Here is a 16,647-nt window from a genome sequence, read left to right on the forward strand (position 1 = left end):
TTTACTGCTCCGTTCACATTTTGTTCTGCTTCAACTTCTTTCAGCTTCCTTGTGCTGATTTAATCTTTTTTTCAGCTTTCAGCTGCTTTTTCTGCTGTTTTGTGATCCTTTCAGATTCTTTCTTAACTTTCTAACTACAACATTTTTGTGCTTCTTCTAACTTCTGTCTGTTAATTTCAGCTTATTATGCTCCTTTCAGCTTTTTTCTGCAAGTTTCAGCTTTTTCTACTATTTCAGCTACTATATAGCTGTTTTATGCTAATTTAAGCTTTTTTTTAAAAAATCAACTTTTTTGTGCTCATTTCTGCTTCTTTCAGCCTAATTGGGCAGACATCTTATTTCTGCTTTCCTATGCTAATTTAAGCTTGTTCTACCTTTTCAACTAGCTTTTCAGCTCATTTTAGCTGTTTTCAGGTAAAATCAAGTTTTTTCACTCTGCTACTTTCAGCCTATTTAATGTTTTTCTGCTAATTTCAGCTTGTTATGCTCCTTTCAGCTTATTTCCGCTAGTTACAGCTCTCTCTGCTATTTCAGGTACTTTTTAGTTGTTTTGTGCTTAATTTAGCTTTTTCAGCTAATTCCACTTTTTAAGTTTATTTCAGGTCCTTCCACTTCCTTCTGATAATTTAAGCTTCTTGTTGCCTTTTCATCTTCTTTTCACCAATTTGTTGCTAATTTTAGCTTTTTGAGCTAATTTCCTAAATTATGTGCTCTTTTCTAATTTAAACCTAATTCTTCAAATATGTTCTTCCATTTCAGCTACATTTCAGCATGTTTGTAGCTAATTTCAGCTGTTTTTCAGCAAGTTCTTCAGCAACAAGCATTCACACTGCATTTTCGCAGGTAATGCAATTTCTGTAGTGATTTTTAGTCTTCAGTTTTCGTGTTTTATCTTTTGACCTGCTTTCTTCTCTACATATGATTTACCTTCTGAGTCCGCAGTGGGTATTGAATTATTTTCTTGAGAGATTTTTAAAAATTCCTTTCAGCTCTCTCTGCAGACAGTGTTCTAGTTGAGGCAGCGTTTGCTGTCAGTCAAGCTGAGACAACAACTTATTAAAGACTGCAGGCACCACTCTCTTTTAAAATGTTGGCTCATCTTTGTATTTCGACTTGTTCAAAGATTCATTTTGGAAGAAGTCGTGACAAATTATCTAGGAGGAGCATTTTTTTTATTTAAAAAGTCCAGTCAAGTGGAATCATTTTTGATCACATTAATTTTTTTTCTGCAAAATCCATAAAGCCAAACAATTTTCTTTAATAGTTTTTGTTATATTTATATATTTATCATCATAAAACCAATGTTCAAAGCCTCAGCAGGAGCAGTAACAGTTTCACCTTCGCTGCTTCATGAGTTTCTGAACTTCTGAAATATTATGCGGGGGACATGAGGTTTTGATTTAACGCTCATGAGGAGCTGCATAAATCTTTATTTTCCTCAGTATTTAAGCACTTCCAGCCTGCTGCATGTGCAGTTTTTGACACAGCAGCACAAACCTGCTTAAACAACCTGTGGAGCTTTTGTTTTTATTGAATTATTGTCATCTCAAAGTGAATATAAATGAGCCCACACGCATGCATTATTATTATTTTGTTTGTTTTCTCAAACAGCTGCTGTTAAAGTAAAGTGCCGTCACTGCTCACGTTCGTCATCTTTCCACTGAGTGCAGCACCTGCTGGATTTTAAACCGGTCCAACCACTCGTCAGAGTTACACAAACCGCCTACAGTAGCCGTGACAAACATGCTTTCTGATGGGAACACGTCTGGGACAGACTGACCAGGCTTTATTACGAGTCATGTAATACTTTAAATGTTCACGTTATGCTTTTATTTTCCTATTTAATGCATCTGTTTTCACAGGGTCTTTTTTTTGTGTGTGGATTGTGCAAATTTACGAGCTGCTTGGAGTGAAATTTTTATCTTATGTTTTGATACCGTAGTAAGCACGAGGATGTAGGTTTCCACTTTTTTTAATATCTGGAACTACTATGTTTTTAATGCTAAACGTAAACGTTCTCACTGCTCTTGCTTGTTTTTTCTTCTTCTTAACGTCTCAAATGTGCCTGAGCTTTCAAAAATGATACGTATTGACGTTCAGGTGCAAAGCGTATGCAAACGGCCTCAGGTCTGCAGGACAGGATCCTGTGCTCAGGCTTGACTGATCAGGAATGCTCAGTCGACCGCACCCTGTCTCCTTGAACCACTGGACGCAGCCCTGCTGGGTGTTCTCAGATTACCGGAGTTCACTTGTCTTAAAAGCCACAGCGCCACTCCTTCCTCAAACCTCTGTTCTTTTTAAGCCGTGGGATTACCCCACTGCTGTCTTCTCCTCCCTTTGTCTCTTTGTTCTTCTCCATTAAGAGTATTTATATTTAAACTAATATCGAATAATACTGTTCAGTGCATGGATCTTGCACTGATGATCGAGCCTCTCCTCTTGGACTTGGTTGCTTCTCAGACGTGGCTCATGCTCACACAGCTTTCACTTGTTATTTGTCTCTGAGGCATAAAGCCTCTGGTTTGATGCACACGCGTCAAAGTTTGACATGTGAGCACATTTTAAGCTGCTGCTTCGAGTCAGCTGCAGTTTAGCGGTCGGGGGTTAAAGGTCAAGGCTTTATTCTCTGTTTTGGGGCTCATGACACAAACACACTCATAGTTGCGCATTTTTAGGAGCATACTCATAAGAAAGGCGCCTAAAAAAGTTGCTCCTAGCTAAAGTTTGACGTAACTGAGTGACACATGCTCACACAGTGTTTTCATGTGGAATAGCATTGATTAGCAGCTGCAATGGAAGACAGGACGTCTTGTCTCTGGGTGTGTCTTTGTGTCAGCTAAATATCTCATGAACTACTGGGCTGATTTCTTAAAACTCGTAGATACCTTTAGCTGCACACCTAACTGATTTATTTTGGGAGTCAACTCAATTTAAGATGGCTACAACAGCTAAAAGGTCTTAGCAAACATAAAATATTTATAACTCAGTCAGTTTTAAGATATTTAGCTGAAATGTAGTGAGGTAGTAGCTGAGAATCATCCCCAACCTTTACTCTGAGAGCTAGCCAATTGTGTGAAAGTTTAGTTTAATATATAAGCATCCCTTCAAGGAATGCTATTTTCATCTAAATGTTTCTATAAATTTGTAATAGTATTTTCAACAAAGTACAATAACTTAGTTTTTACATGCGTTGTATTGTGGAGGAATGTTTGTTTTTTGTTGTTTTGTTCACAATACAGGGGACACGGTTGTTACGAATTTATTTTAAGAAGAGAGACTAGTTTATGTAAAAAAAAATAAAATAAATAACGGCTAGAAGGAGAGAGCTCGGATGTCGGTTTTTATTTTTTTATTTAATCGTTTTTATTCCACACTTTCTTCCTCTCAAGATGCTCACATTTAGTTGAGTTTTTGTGCATTTCTTTACATGACTGCATTCTCTTTGTCCTGTATCATAGCTTTTTACCCATAATTCCTGGCTGCTCAGTGTGTGTAACCGTTCAGCAGAATACGGTTCGGATTTTACCGGGACTTTTCTTTTAAGGTTTACGGTGCAGATGTTGGAAAAATGAAGCGCAAGACCAGAGGGATTATAGATCTGTAGTCAAGTCAGGTAATGAGTGAGTTTTCTCCAGCTTGTTTGTCGCCTAATGACACAGCAGGACCTTGTGCATGTGTGTGCGTCTTTAAAAGTACTGCTCCACAGAGGCCAACACGGACCTTGAGTGTTTGACATAACTTTGTTATCACAGGTTGAAGATCGCAATCAAAAAACACACAAACACTCATAAACTCATAGACTTTATTTCCTCGGGCCGTGGGCTGCTGTTGTTTATAGACTGAATGGAAGAGGGTTGGACTGGACATACACATATAAATACACACAAGTTGCAGTCATTTTCTGGTCCATTTACTCCAAACTAATGAAGGGACCAGCCTCCAACTTCAACAAAGGGGACTTTAGTTTACTGGCACCCTCTTGTGGCTAAAACTTGTAATTACATAGAAATGATCATGCATCCAAATAGATTTTTATAATCATTTCAGGCACGAGCCAGTAGTGTTTGAAGCTTAATAGGTCTAAAATTCAGTTTTAACAGACACATATGAAACATTAATGTGTAAAATGTTTGCATAAACTTTGAAGAACAAGCGTCCGATTAATAATTTAAGCAGAGTGTTGCGTAACCCACAGTATTGTTTACTCAGATAAATCCTCGTCAGTCTGCCACCGGAGGGTTGTTGCTACGCTGCCAGCGTCACACGTTTCCCCGACGGCTCAGTGACTCACCGGTGAAGTCTGTTCAGACGGTCTAACTCGGAACAGTTTGACATGCCAAAGAACAAGAAACGTTTAGAAAATTACCAGTACCTTGTTTTTAGTCTTGAAGGTAGAAGATGATCATTTTTGACTGCTCAGTTGGTGTGAGTGCAAATTTACAACTAAGGTATTGTGCAAGATTGCAAAAGCTTCTTGGCTTTAACAACTGGGCAGCAATCCTCATCAAACAAGTGTTATCAAGTTACATAAATGCAAATATTAAATTGCAGAAATTTGCCATTAGCTTGTGTTTACATTAATGGGCTCTTTAGCTTTAAACTCTCTTGAACAGAATAATGCATTAGTTTAAAAAATGAAGTCATTAGCCACTTTTCCTTTAAGACTGAATTTAAAGTTTATCACTATAAACACAAGTAATTCCTCTACTTAAAAACATGTAGTCATTTTACACTTATCCCTCCTACTTTTTCTATTGAATGCATTCACATCTAGTTTTTAGACAAATGTAATTTAAACTACAGAAATTGTATTTCCTGCGAAAATGCTGTGTGAATGCTTATTGCAGAAGAACTTGCTGAAATTAGCTAAAGAAAATCATGCTGAAATTTAGATGAAAAGGAAGAATGAGCCTAAATTAGCAGAAGAAAGCAAAACAAACACATATTTGCTGAATTAGGTTTAAGTAAGCAGAAATGAGCACAAAAATGAGGAAATTAGCTTAAAAAAGACTGAATTTAGCAAAAATAAGTAGCTGAAAAAAGTAGCTGAAAGGCAGAAAGCTGCTTAAACTACCAGCAGGAAATGGAGAAGGCACATTTTTGCTGAATTGGGCTGAAAAAAGTTGAAATGAGTGCAAACATTTTTTGAATTAGACGACAAAGTTAAAACTAACATAAAAAAGCTAAATGGTAGTAGAAATAGCAGAAAAAGCTGAAAGGAGCTTAATAAGCTGGAATTAGCAGAAATAAGTTAATTAGGCTGAAAGTAGCAGAAATTACCACAAAAAACTTTAATTTATTTGAAAAGAGCTAAAATTAGCTAAAATGCTAAAATGATAGCTAAATAGGTAGAGCAAGCTTAAACTATCAGAAGAAAAAAGACATGTTGGCCAATTTGGCTGAAAGAAGCAGAAATGAGCACAAAATGTGAAAATTATCTGAAAAAAGTGGAAATTGGCACAAAAAAAAAAACAGCTGAAAAGTAGCAAAAAAGGCAGAAAGAAGGTTTAATTACCAGAAGGAAGTAAAGAGAGCACATTTTTGCTGAATTAAACTAAAAAAAGTTGAAACGAGTGCAAGAAAATATTAGGCAAAAACGAAAATTTGCATAAAAACAGCTGAATAGTAGCTGAAATGGCAGAAAAAGCTGAAACTTTCATAAATAAGCTGAAAGGAGCATAACAAGCTGAAATTAGCAGAAATAAGTTAGAAGAAGCACAAAAATGTAGTAGTTAGCAGATAAAACCTGAAATGAGCACAAAACAGCTGAAAAAAACCCCACCTGAAAGCAGCTGAATTTTTTTTTTTAAATTTGCACAAGGAAGCTGAAAGAAGCTGAACCAGAACAAAATGTGAAAGGAGCAGTAAACAGTTGTAAATGTATTTAAAGATTTGAAGGATGTAAAATGAGCTCAATTAATTTTGTATGAAGCAAAAAGTGGCAGAAGTGGCTAAATATTTCAAAAAGCTAAAGTTGCACGAGTACCAACAGTCATAGCAACCTTCTCCTGAACGAGCTGAACGTTTTGATATATGGCTTGTTGAAATGGCACAAAATTTATGGAACGATAAAGATGCTGAAAAATTTACTGAAGAAAAACGGATCACAACAGTGTGAATGCTTCATAAACATTCACACAATAAAACTTTAGAATTGAGTGGATTTACTGTAAAGTGAGTCGGAATTTACAAACACAGAAAAACACGCTGTGTGCTGTACAAGAGTTTAATGAAATGAAGCATATTCTGTTTCTGTTGGATTGTGTGAAACCGAGAACATATTGGTGTTTGTGTATGTCTATAAGGAAGAGGTACAGAACGTATTTGTTTACGTGTCAGGACGAGGACCCCGCCTTGCCCCCCGGTAAGACGTCGCTCATTACAGAACGTACAGCACGCTGTGTGTTGACTTGCATTACATCCCTGTGGGCGCGTTTTGGTTCAAGACGTGTTCTTTTCTCTCTTTTTTCTTCATTTAATATGTGCAGAGTGTGGCTGCGGTAAGACTAAACTGAGCAAATTATTGTTTGCCTCCAAAATAAGACTGGTGTCGCAATCAGCTTTTGGCTGAATTTGTTCCCACGTGTGGTTTTCGTCACAAACAGACACTTAGACACCAGCACCGAGTCCGTTGGAGCTGTCCCTGTAAATGTGGGGCTCCTCGGTGGGGAGGGGGGTGTGGAAATAAAAGGCTTCCTCTGTGGCGTAGTCGAACCCCTGTGTTTAACTGGCTCTGTGGATGTGAGATACACACCGCAGGACTGTATTTACTGGGATTTGAAACTCTGCAGAGATGCTTTTATGTAAATAAGACAAGCCTGGGAGGGGGAATCTAAATCTTCTGACTTGTGGCGCTCAGGTATTTGGTCTTCGTGGTTCGAGTTGACACTTGTGTGACCGTGTCCAGTCAGGGTGTAATGGTGTCAGGTGCAGCTGGCCTCTCGGTTCGGATCGAGTTTCCTTGCAACGTGATCTTCCTCATGTCTCCGTCTCATGTCATGCAGGAGCGTAAAGTGCGTGAAATGAATATGTTTGATGTTTGCAGTGTTTATTTTAGCAGGATATATAGTTTACTATAATTTTTAAGGAAAATTAGAGGACTCTCTTGTGTTATAGCAATGATCAGTGAACTGTGACTGTGTCCATATTTTTGTTCTTGTTTTTTCACAATTGGACCAAAAAATATTTCTTTTCAAAGGTGCGTCCTGTTTTAACTTTATATTACATTTCTCTTTTAGGCAGCAATATTTGAATTTGTTTAAATATCTTCATTTAGTTTTGCTTTAATCATCCGTTTGCTTACATTTACTGTATATCTTCACTGTTTGCAAGTTAACTCTGTGTTGCTTTCTTAATCACATTTTTCAGTTTTTTCTTAAAACTTTCGCTTCAGCTCACCAACAGCCTCGTTTCTACTTTGATAAAATCATGAACGGATTTACAATAACACAACAGCTGAGCATGGATGATGTTTAACATGATTAATTACATTTCTCTTCAGTGATGCCGGTTATTTTACTGTGAACTCACTTTTTCATACACCCGTGGAAAGTATTATGATGTAACCTCTGTCCGTCCGTAAACGTTCTCGTCCCGTTCATGACTTCTTATCCGCTCAAGAGTTTTGCATACACTTTTCATCACCCCAGCTTTAAGGTCAAGGTCACAAATCAAGGTCAAATATTGAACAGTCTTTGCTCCTCCATGCCATCGCTATAAGTTGCTGTATAATCGGTTGTTGATGGGCATATATGTGGTTCTCCTGTTCTTCTCAGCATACTCTACGAGTGAAGGAAGAATAAAGAGTGAGATTAACAGACGGATTGGTGCAGCATCTGCAGTATTGTGGACTTTGTGCTGGTCCGTTGTGGTGAAGAGGGAGCTGAGCTTTAAGGCAAAGCTCTCTGTTTACCAGTCGGTCTATGTTCCTACCCTCACCTATGGTCACAAAGTCTGGGTAGTGACCGAAAGAATGAGATCGTGGATACAGGCGGTTGAAATGAGTTTCCTCTGCAGGGTAGCTGGACTCTCCCTTAGAGACAGGGTGAGAAGTTCAGCTATCCGGAAGAGACTCGGAGTAGAACCGCTGCTCTTCCTCATTGAAAGGAGCCAGTTGGGGTTCGGGCATCTGGTAAGGATGCTCCCTGGACACCTTCCTAGGGAGGTGCTTTGGGCATGTCCGACTGGGAGGACACCCCAGGGAAGACCCAGGACACGCTGGAGAGACTATGTTTCTCAGTGGGCCTGGGAACACCTTCGGGTCTTCCCAGTAGAGCTGGAAGAGGTGGCTGTGGAAAGAGAAGTCTGGGCCTGCCTGCTCAAGCTGCTGCCCCCGCGACCCATTTTCATAATAATCGGAAGATAACAGATGGATGGATGGATGGATGGATGGATGGATGGGATAAACAGTGAGCAGTGTGTAATTCTGTACATCTGGTCATATATAATGGGGCACAGTTGGCCGTGCAATAATTCTGGTTAAAGAGAAGGTTTTTTTCCACCTGCTGGCAAAAAGCAGGCGATAATGTTTTTATTTATATCTGTGTTCATTCGTCGGTCTAGTACCAAAATATCTCGGGGCAAATTTAAATCAAGCTTGCAGGAAGTTAGCATTGGACGTCACGTAAGCCTGTCATAATAAGAAATTTTTCAGGCCGATTGTCTCAGAAATTATTGCGATAAACGATAATGTTTGAATTTGACAATAATTAATAATTATTGTCAAATTTAAGAAGAAACGTTGGTTTATTTGCTTTGCATGTAGTACCTTTTTTCGACCACCTGATGGCAGTATAAGACTTTGAACCGAAGGGTGGCTAGTGAGGGAGCGAGCAGCGTGTCTCTTTAAGAAAAATGGGAGGGAGGCCCCTTGACGTGACATGGGCTGTCTCTCCTTCCTGTTTTTGGTTCTCAAAATGGCGGATGCTCTGCGTGGTTTGAGCTCTTTAGCATAACATTTGTCACACAAAGCTTTTAATAAAAAAAAAAAAATCATTATTAAACAAGTTTTCAGCTTCTTTTTGCAAAGAAAAACAACTTTTTACACGATGTGTGTGACGGTACGCTAAAATCACATTTTGGTTCAGTTTCAGGGAAGGCTCGGTTCGGTTAATTTTCGGTACAAAAAAGGCCAAAATGACGACTTACACAATGTTTACTTTGAAAATATGCCAAGTAAAGTATACGTTTGTATGAAAATAAATAACTGCGACCCATTTGGATGATATTTTACATAAACGGCACTCTTTACAATAAATAAACTATACTAATAATAATAAAAATCTTAATAAACACAATAACAATCAGAACCAGAACAATAAGCAGCAATAGACCATTTGGGAGACCATGGGGGAGTGGTGGCACAGAGGATAGGAAGGTGGGCCTGTGATCGGAAGGTCACCGGTTCAAGCCCCGATACAGACGACATCAAAAATGTGGGTGGGGTAGGTGAAGCACCCACACTTGTCCCCACCCTCATTTGCCCCGCCTTGGGCACATGAGCAAGGCCCTTAACCACCATCTGCTCCTAAACAGGTCTCTCTTGAAAATGAGTTCTCGTGGCTCAATGAGACTACCTGTATAAATAAAGGGTAATTGAAAAAATGAAAGAAAAAAATTACGATCTAACTAATCAAGTTTTAAGTTTTTGGCAGAAAGAGAAAGGGAGGGGTCAGTGAAGAGCACCGGAGTTGAGCCTTTTATCATCCAGTGTCTTCAGTAGAAAGAGAGAGACCCGAAGAAACGATAAAGCCGATAAATGAAAATGAGGTCGATGATTTTCATTTATCATGCGATTAATTGATTATTATTTGTTTATCGCGACAAGCCTGATTGGACATTTGTCTACAAATGAATAACCTCTAGAGACAACCCTATTCAAGATGGCGTCCACCGCCATCTGATCCTAGAAACACAAAATGGCTATAATTCAGTCAATTTAGAAAATTTTGTGCTAAAATTGGGTTTATTTATTGCAGGGAGATTTTTACAGCCCAAGAGATCTTAGCTCAAAACATTATCGATAACTGTCGGAGTCAACTCTGTTTGTCTGTTAGTAAAATATTTCATGAACTACTTAAGGGATTTTAATACAACTGTCAAATTTGGTTCCATCTACAACTTATTAACTTTCAGAGTTGATCAGTTTAATGGCTGCCACAGCTAATTAACATTAGCAACACTAAAATGGCTAACACTCAGTCACTTTAATGGACATTGAGCTAAAATTTGACATGGTAGTAGCCGAGTCATTTACAACACATACTCAGTGTGACTACAGCTTTATTGCTCAACTTGAGATGATTTTAGTCTGAAACCTCGGTCTGAACGTCACAGGCAGTTCACATTCGTTCAGATTTCGATGTAATTAAAACAATTTGGTCCTGATGTTGGCACACAAACATTTTTAAATGTTCCTGTTTTTAGTATTCTACACCACCTTACAATCTAGCTGGTTTTTTTGCTACTTTTCCTTTTGATTGTCCTTTTGGTTGCCATTTTATTTTAACTTATTAAAAAAAAAAAACATATTTTATGATTGTCTATTCTTGTTGTTGCTGCCCACTGTTGTCATCACTCTTTGTTAAAAAATTCAGGTCTCTTTTGTAAATGAGTCCCCGTGGCTCGATGGGGTTAACCTGTATAAATAAAGTTTGAATGAATGAATAATCTTAACATCGACTAATAATAATAAATACTTTTGAGCAGGAGAAACCATTCCAGGTCATTAATATCAACTTTTATTTAGATTATTGGTGTTTCATGACATGAAGAAGTGTGTTGGAGTGGGGGTTGAACTGGGATGCTGACCTCCTCAGCTTGTCTGTTCACCTCAGGTTACAAAGTAAAAACCTACGGGTTTTTTTTTTGACTATACAAATATCACAAACAGACTTTTTATGATTCCTTCTGTTTAAATCAATTTGTTTCCTCCTCATAGTCGTCATCATGTCCTGTGCTCTTTTTCTATTCATGTCAAACAGATCCTTTTTTCTGCTCTATTGAAAGTAATCCTGGTTAAATATTAAAGGACTGTTCTCATGTTTCATCTCTTTGGACAAAGGTCTTTAAATTACCATACCTCTCTGTGTACATAAGACGGTGTGAGGTCCAGATTGTTTGTATTACAAGCGGGGCAGAGACTGCAGATCCCAGCAGTCGTCTCGTTGTATAAACAAGTTCGGTATTGTTTCATTTCCACGTATAAGAAAGAGAAAAAAATGCAGGTTAGGGATCTAAGCGGACATTGTGTTGGTTTACACCATATCACAACCACAAATCTGGACTCAGTTTTCAGTGGTGAAATGGATCCACATGTAGATCAGCTGTTAGGCAAACGGATAACTGTCAAAATAAGAGTCTTTTAAATTTAAAGGTTCATTTGGTGAAAAGTTGACTGTAAGAAGACGGGATCTTGTATTTTATTTTTGTGGACAGGCACACAGGCAGTGTGCTGTCACACCTTCGTGTCTCTTCTGCAGTTACACCTGGGTGGGAAAACTCCAGCTCCCTCACAAAATTTGTAGCGCACAGTAAAAACTTGGTCACGCCCGAGGGCCTTTGTGTATTTTTGTTCTTACTTTTAACTGCATACTAAGAAAACGTACATTCCCAACTGAATCCGCTCTCTTCTTTCCGGCTTTTCCAGTCACTTCCTGCACACCAGGCTGCTAAACGTCAGTTACTTAAATTACTATGTTGTCTTTATGTGCTTTAAAAAAGGTACGGTTTCATTCCTCAAAAGAAAAACTTTGCATGAACTTAAACGTCGTCTAAAAGAGGAAACTGTAATTTTTATAGCCAGTAGTTGATGTCACAGGAGCATGGACGGTAAACTGAGACATCAGAGGGGAAAAGGTGTGAAGGAGGTGAGAACGGAGGGCGTGTGCTGCCTGACAGTGGGAGGGGAGGGGCAGGGATCAGGAACGACAAAAAAAAAAAAAAAAGCCCAGAAAAAGGCTGGGGATAAGGAAGAAGGGACGGGCCGGCTCGTATTTCGGCTCTGCGTTCTAGGGTTGGGTGTAATCCTAACTCTGCACTCACAACACCAACCGCCAACACTTGCACTCTGGACGACGAGCTACGAGTTTCAGGGAATCCTCAGCAGCTCGGTGTCCCAACGTGTCTGTGTCGTGAGCGTGCTGCAGGTGTGGCCTTCCTGATTTTTTAAAATTTTTTATTATTTCTTGTGCTGCTGATTGAAGATCCAGATCCAGATAGTTGGGAACACCTGGAGCATTTACTTTCCTTACCCTTTTCCATTTGGTTTCTTTAAACCAACCTCACTCTGCTTGGTTTGCTTTTATTTATTTTTTGCCGGTGCCAATGTCAACAATACAAGAAGAAAAAACAGAAGCAAGCGTGAAAAGAAGAAACGGGCAGAAAGGAATCTCTGTTTGGCAGGAGGACATCACATGTGAGCGTGTTTTTGCCAGCGAGTGAGCATGAATGTAACTTAATCTGGCTTCGAAAAGACCTGGGGAGGCCGAAACCTCTTAACCTTCTCGCCTTCCTTGACACCGATGGGCTATGTGTCAGCTGATGAGAGCTAACAGGGGAGAACGGCACCTAACAGCACGCACGGTCGTAAACAACAACTGCTGATCTGCTGAGACTGGAAAGTATCTTGGCGTAATTTGGAAAACACTCTCCACCCTAAGTGTTGTGTGGAAGAGGGGCTGTGGTTTTCCAGATAACTGGAGGGCTTAATTACTCTTTTGGGTTTCGAAATTACGCCTGGAGTCTTAAAACCAAGTGGACGGGAACAAACTTGAAGGAAATGATTTAAAGATGTCATTGCGGTCCATGAAACGGAGATGAAGTGAAGGGAGTTGGAAGTGTTTTACGGCCGGGTCAGAATCGTGATGTGGGAGTCTGCAACCAAAGGGACAACAAAGTGGCTCATGGCTGAAGCTTTTCAGGTCATGCATGGATATGAGTTATGCGGCTGCAATATTTGGAACCACTTCTACATATAAACCAATGGATGCGTGTCTAAATATTAATATACCACGGTAAAGCTACTTCATTACTGGACTTTATTTCCCTGAATGAGGATGAGAGGAGACCGGAGATCCGCTTCCTTCCACAAGGAGAAGCCGGCGGGCTTGTCTCGGGCCCTCAGCTGGCTCAACCTCTCCCACCAGAGGAAACGCATCTTCCACAGCCAAAACGAGCTCCACGTGGCTCACAACCACCAAACACACTCCCGCTCGCGCACCAGTCTACATTTGGCACACAGAGACGAGGATGAAGACGTTGATAACTGGGTGTACCGGCCTCAACACAAAATAGGTGAGAGTGGAGCAAGAAAAGATTAACACTGGCTCTTCCTATACGCCACATCACAACGTTTTGTTGCGTTATGACCTCATATGTATTTCCTTCTTACTTATAGGAAGTAAGTCAGTATATTACTTCATTTGCATGCTCAAGCAAAGCATTGCCTTTTTCTTGACATTTTTCCTTCATGTCTACAACTGTACGTAAGTGGGAGCTGAGAGGGATTTCATTCGGTGGTGAAAGACCACTTTGTGTGTGTAAATGGGTCAACAACGGCCTGTCAAACCGTAAGAAAGGGATGCCATGAGTGCACATGCCACAGGCTGGTACGGATGTGAGTACTGTATAGGATTTGGTGCCAGGGTTAAAGGTCGGGTTTTGTGGGATTAGATTTCAGCACAAGCGACAGATATTGTTGAACAGTAGTCCCTTTCCTTTTTTCGTGTTACATTTGGACATCTTGCCCGAGGTAAGAAGTGTGTTTATCTCTCAGCTTTTTGAGTGTGGCGTTTCAAATTAGGGTCATTATTTATTGATCAGTTCGTTGGTTGTGTGTCTTGGTACGTGCCAGTGTGTAGACTCATTCACAGTCTAGAGGAGTTTAGACACAATGGTTGTAACTTTAGCCTTGTGTTTTTCTTGATCCAGCACCACTGCAGCATGACCTTTGACCTTTACTGATATCAGCAGTTTGCCATGATTAATTTAGTTAACATTTAATTTATGCACCGTTTGCACATAACAAGAGAGAAACGTCTTCATGCAAATTAAAAATGTAGCATTAAAGACTCGTCGTGTAATTTAGTTGCTTGTTGTTCTCATGTTTCTTAAAGACTTATCTTTAATATATTCATATCATCTGCATCTAAACAGTTCTGGGGTCAGCTGGAATCATATCGGCTTCTTCAGGAAACGTTTCTTTTGCTCTGTTAGCATTTAGAATGACGTGACCTGTTTGTTTTTTCAAGCTGTTGGCTAATTTTTAACGAATCAGCTGATTACAAGAAAACTTTATAAGTTAGTTGTTTTTACCTGAAGTCGTTACTGTATAGCACGGGTGTCCAAAGTGCAGCCCGAGGGCCATTTGCAGCCCTTGGAGTGATTTTGTGCGGCCCACAACTGCAGTTTAAGAATGGTATCATGGTGTCAGGAACGTTTCACACCCACTTTATGTTGTTATAGACCAGCCGTGCAGAGTTTAGCAGAGATGTCTTAAAATAGTTTCACCTGTAAACTCATGTTGCCTAGCAGGAATGTGACGCTTGATGCTTTTGTTGTTGTTTATTACGTGTTTCGAATGTTCAACGTCTTTCTGTTGTGTCTGAACTTGCACCTTCCCAAAACAGCACAGAGATGCACGCAACTGGGATCATTGGAGAGCCTGAAATTCTTCTGCAAGTCAAAGGGGAGGGGAGTAAAAAAGTTTTGTTCAACACTTTGTATCTTTGGCATTTTGCCTTTCCATTATCCGCTGCATATGCTGTTTAAAAACATTTATCGCTGGAGTGGTGTATTTTAAATGTCCATCTGATAAGTCAGCAGCAGAGTGTGTCAGCTTTGCATGCTTGTGTCCGAGATCTTTGTCTTAATGTAGTAATCTCCAAGTTGCATCACGGTTTGATCTGCCTTATATAAGAATAACATCCCACTTTGAAATATGCAGCATGTTCCGTTTGTTTTTCATGTTGGCTAAGACTGAAAGAATAATATAAAACTGCAACGAGAGACAGAAAATAATACCTCTGTTTCTCTTACGCTTATGTGTTTTTGTTTGGTTATACATATTCTTATTTTTATTTACTCAGACCTTTTTTCCCTCTGGCCTTTCCTGTCTGGGTTTTACACAGGCTGTATCTTTTTATAGCTAATGTTAAGCCAGAGACAAAGTCGGAGACAGGTCAGTATAAAATTGTTCCAACCAGAGCATGCACACATTCAAACAGTCCTAACGTAGGCTGCAGACTACACAGAGGAAACAGACGAGTGAGTCTGCACTTTGAACGTTAAATATATAACAAGCGGAGCTCTTGAGTCCGACCGGGACTCGTTATGAGACACGTGTCAGCCACGCACACTGCCAGAGAGCAAATATAGCTCTAAAATTGGTGCCTGGATCCAAAACCTGCAATTTTGATGCACCCTTCATTTGGACTTTTTTTTTTTTTTGCCCGAGGTTGTCAAGGTTACGGGTTTGTGACCAAGAGGCTCTTGTTGTGGTTCTGTTGGACTTTCCAGCTTAAAGCCAGTCATGAGGAAGATGAGCTCTTCTTCTCTGAAGTAAAAGCTGCCATTGGCTGCTTCTGGTCAAGTCAAGTGAATTGGCAGCAAAAGTGTTTTTTTTTTCTTGGATCAGAAAAAGTATAAATACATTTTAATAGACTTTTTAAAAATAATTATCATTTTTTTATAACGTTTTTTTTTAAAGAAAATATACAATTTTAGCGTCAACTTTTAAAAGCTTTGAACAATTGTTTTCTTCATTAAAAAGCACCCTTAAAGTACCGTAATTTCCAGACTATAAGCCACTACTTTTTTCACACGCTTTGAACCCAGCAGCTTTTACAGTGCTGCGGTTAATTCATGGATGTTTTTTGTTTGACGGACTAACGAGCTTCACGCCGCCAAAACATTTAGCCTCGTCTCACCCGGATGTTCACATAGCTGCTCAAGACACGTCTCTCTTGGGGGCGGGCCCTATATGTACAATTCTTTTTAAATGTAGTGGGCGTGGCTTATATTCAGGTGCGCTCAATAGTCCTGAAATTGCAGTAATAAAGAATTGTAGTCTGTTTTTATTGTATTCTTGTTTTTCATTATGCCATTGTTCAGAATGTAGTTTAAACCTATGCTTATTATTATAAAAGATTAGAAAAAAGTTCAAATAAAAATTAATTGTTATGAAGCAAACTTTAACAAAAGTGATAAAAGATAAACACGAACGATTATTTCCTAATCTTATTAACTAATGGTTGTTTCTAATCAGTTTTCAGAAACAGATTTTTTCTTAGGTTTTATTTTCTTAAGTTTTTTTTCTACTTTTATTTAATATTATCTTGAAGGCTGTTTTTTTAATGCAAGACCCTAAATGCGCACTATTAAAAAAAAAGCTGACTTTATATAAAGAAATCAGAATATTTCAAGAAACCAAAGTGAAAAACCATTAACCACTGACTTACTTTGTAAATCCAATAATATTAAGTTTATTTTATCAAACTAAGTAAATCAATAAACTTTAATTGTTGGTTTGATTGTTGTCATTCCATAAAAAGTAACCTAAAAGTTAACTTTTTAATCTAAATCACAACTTTATTTTTTTTAAATGGCTTTGAACAAAATGGCAGTTCAACAGGATTCAACAGCTTCTTA

General features: G+C 39.0%; 1 protein-coding gene across 1 annotated transcript in view; it reads left to right on the forward strand.

Moving 5' to 3' along the window:
• The first annotated feature begins 12,275 nt into the window (after positions 1–12,275).
• nhsl1b (NHS-like 1b) overlaps positions 12,276–16,647 on the forward strand; it is a 69,044-nt gene continuing 64,672 nt past the window's right edge. Inside the window, exon 1 of the mRNA XM_037685863.1 lies at positions 12,276–13,293. Within this exon, the coding sequence (XP_037541791.1) occupies positions 13,050–13,293 (244 nt within the window). The 5' untranslated portion in view covers positions 12,276–13,049. The remainder of the gene's footprint in view (positions 13,294–16,647) is intronic.

Source organism: Nematolebias whitei, chromosome 12, assembly GCF_014905685.2.
Source record: "Nematolebias whitei isolate Nwh7 chromosome 12, NemWhi1, whole genome shotgun sequence".
Classification (NCBI taxonomy): Eukaryota; Metazoa; Chordata; class Actinopteri; order Cyprinodontiformes; family Rivulidae; genus Nematolebias; species Nematolebias whitei.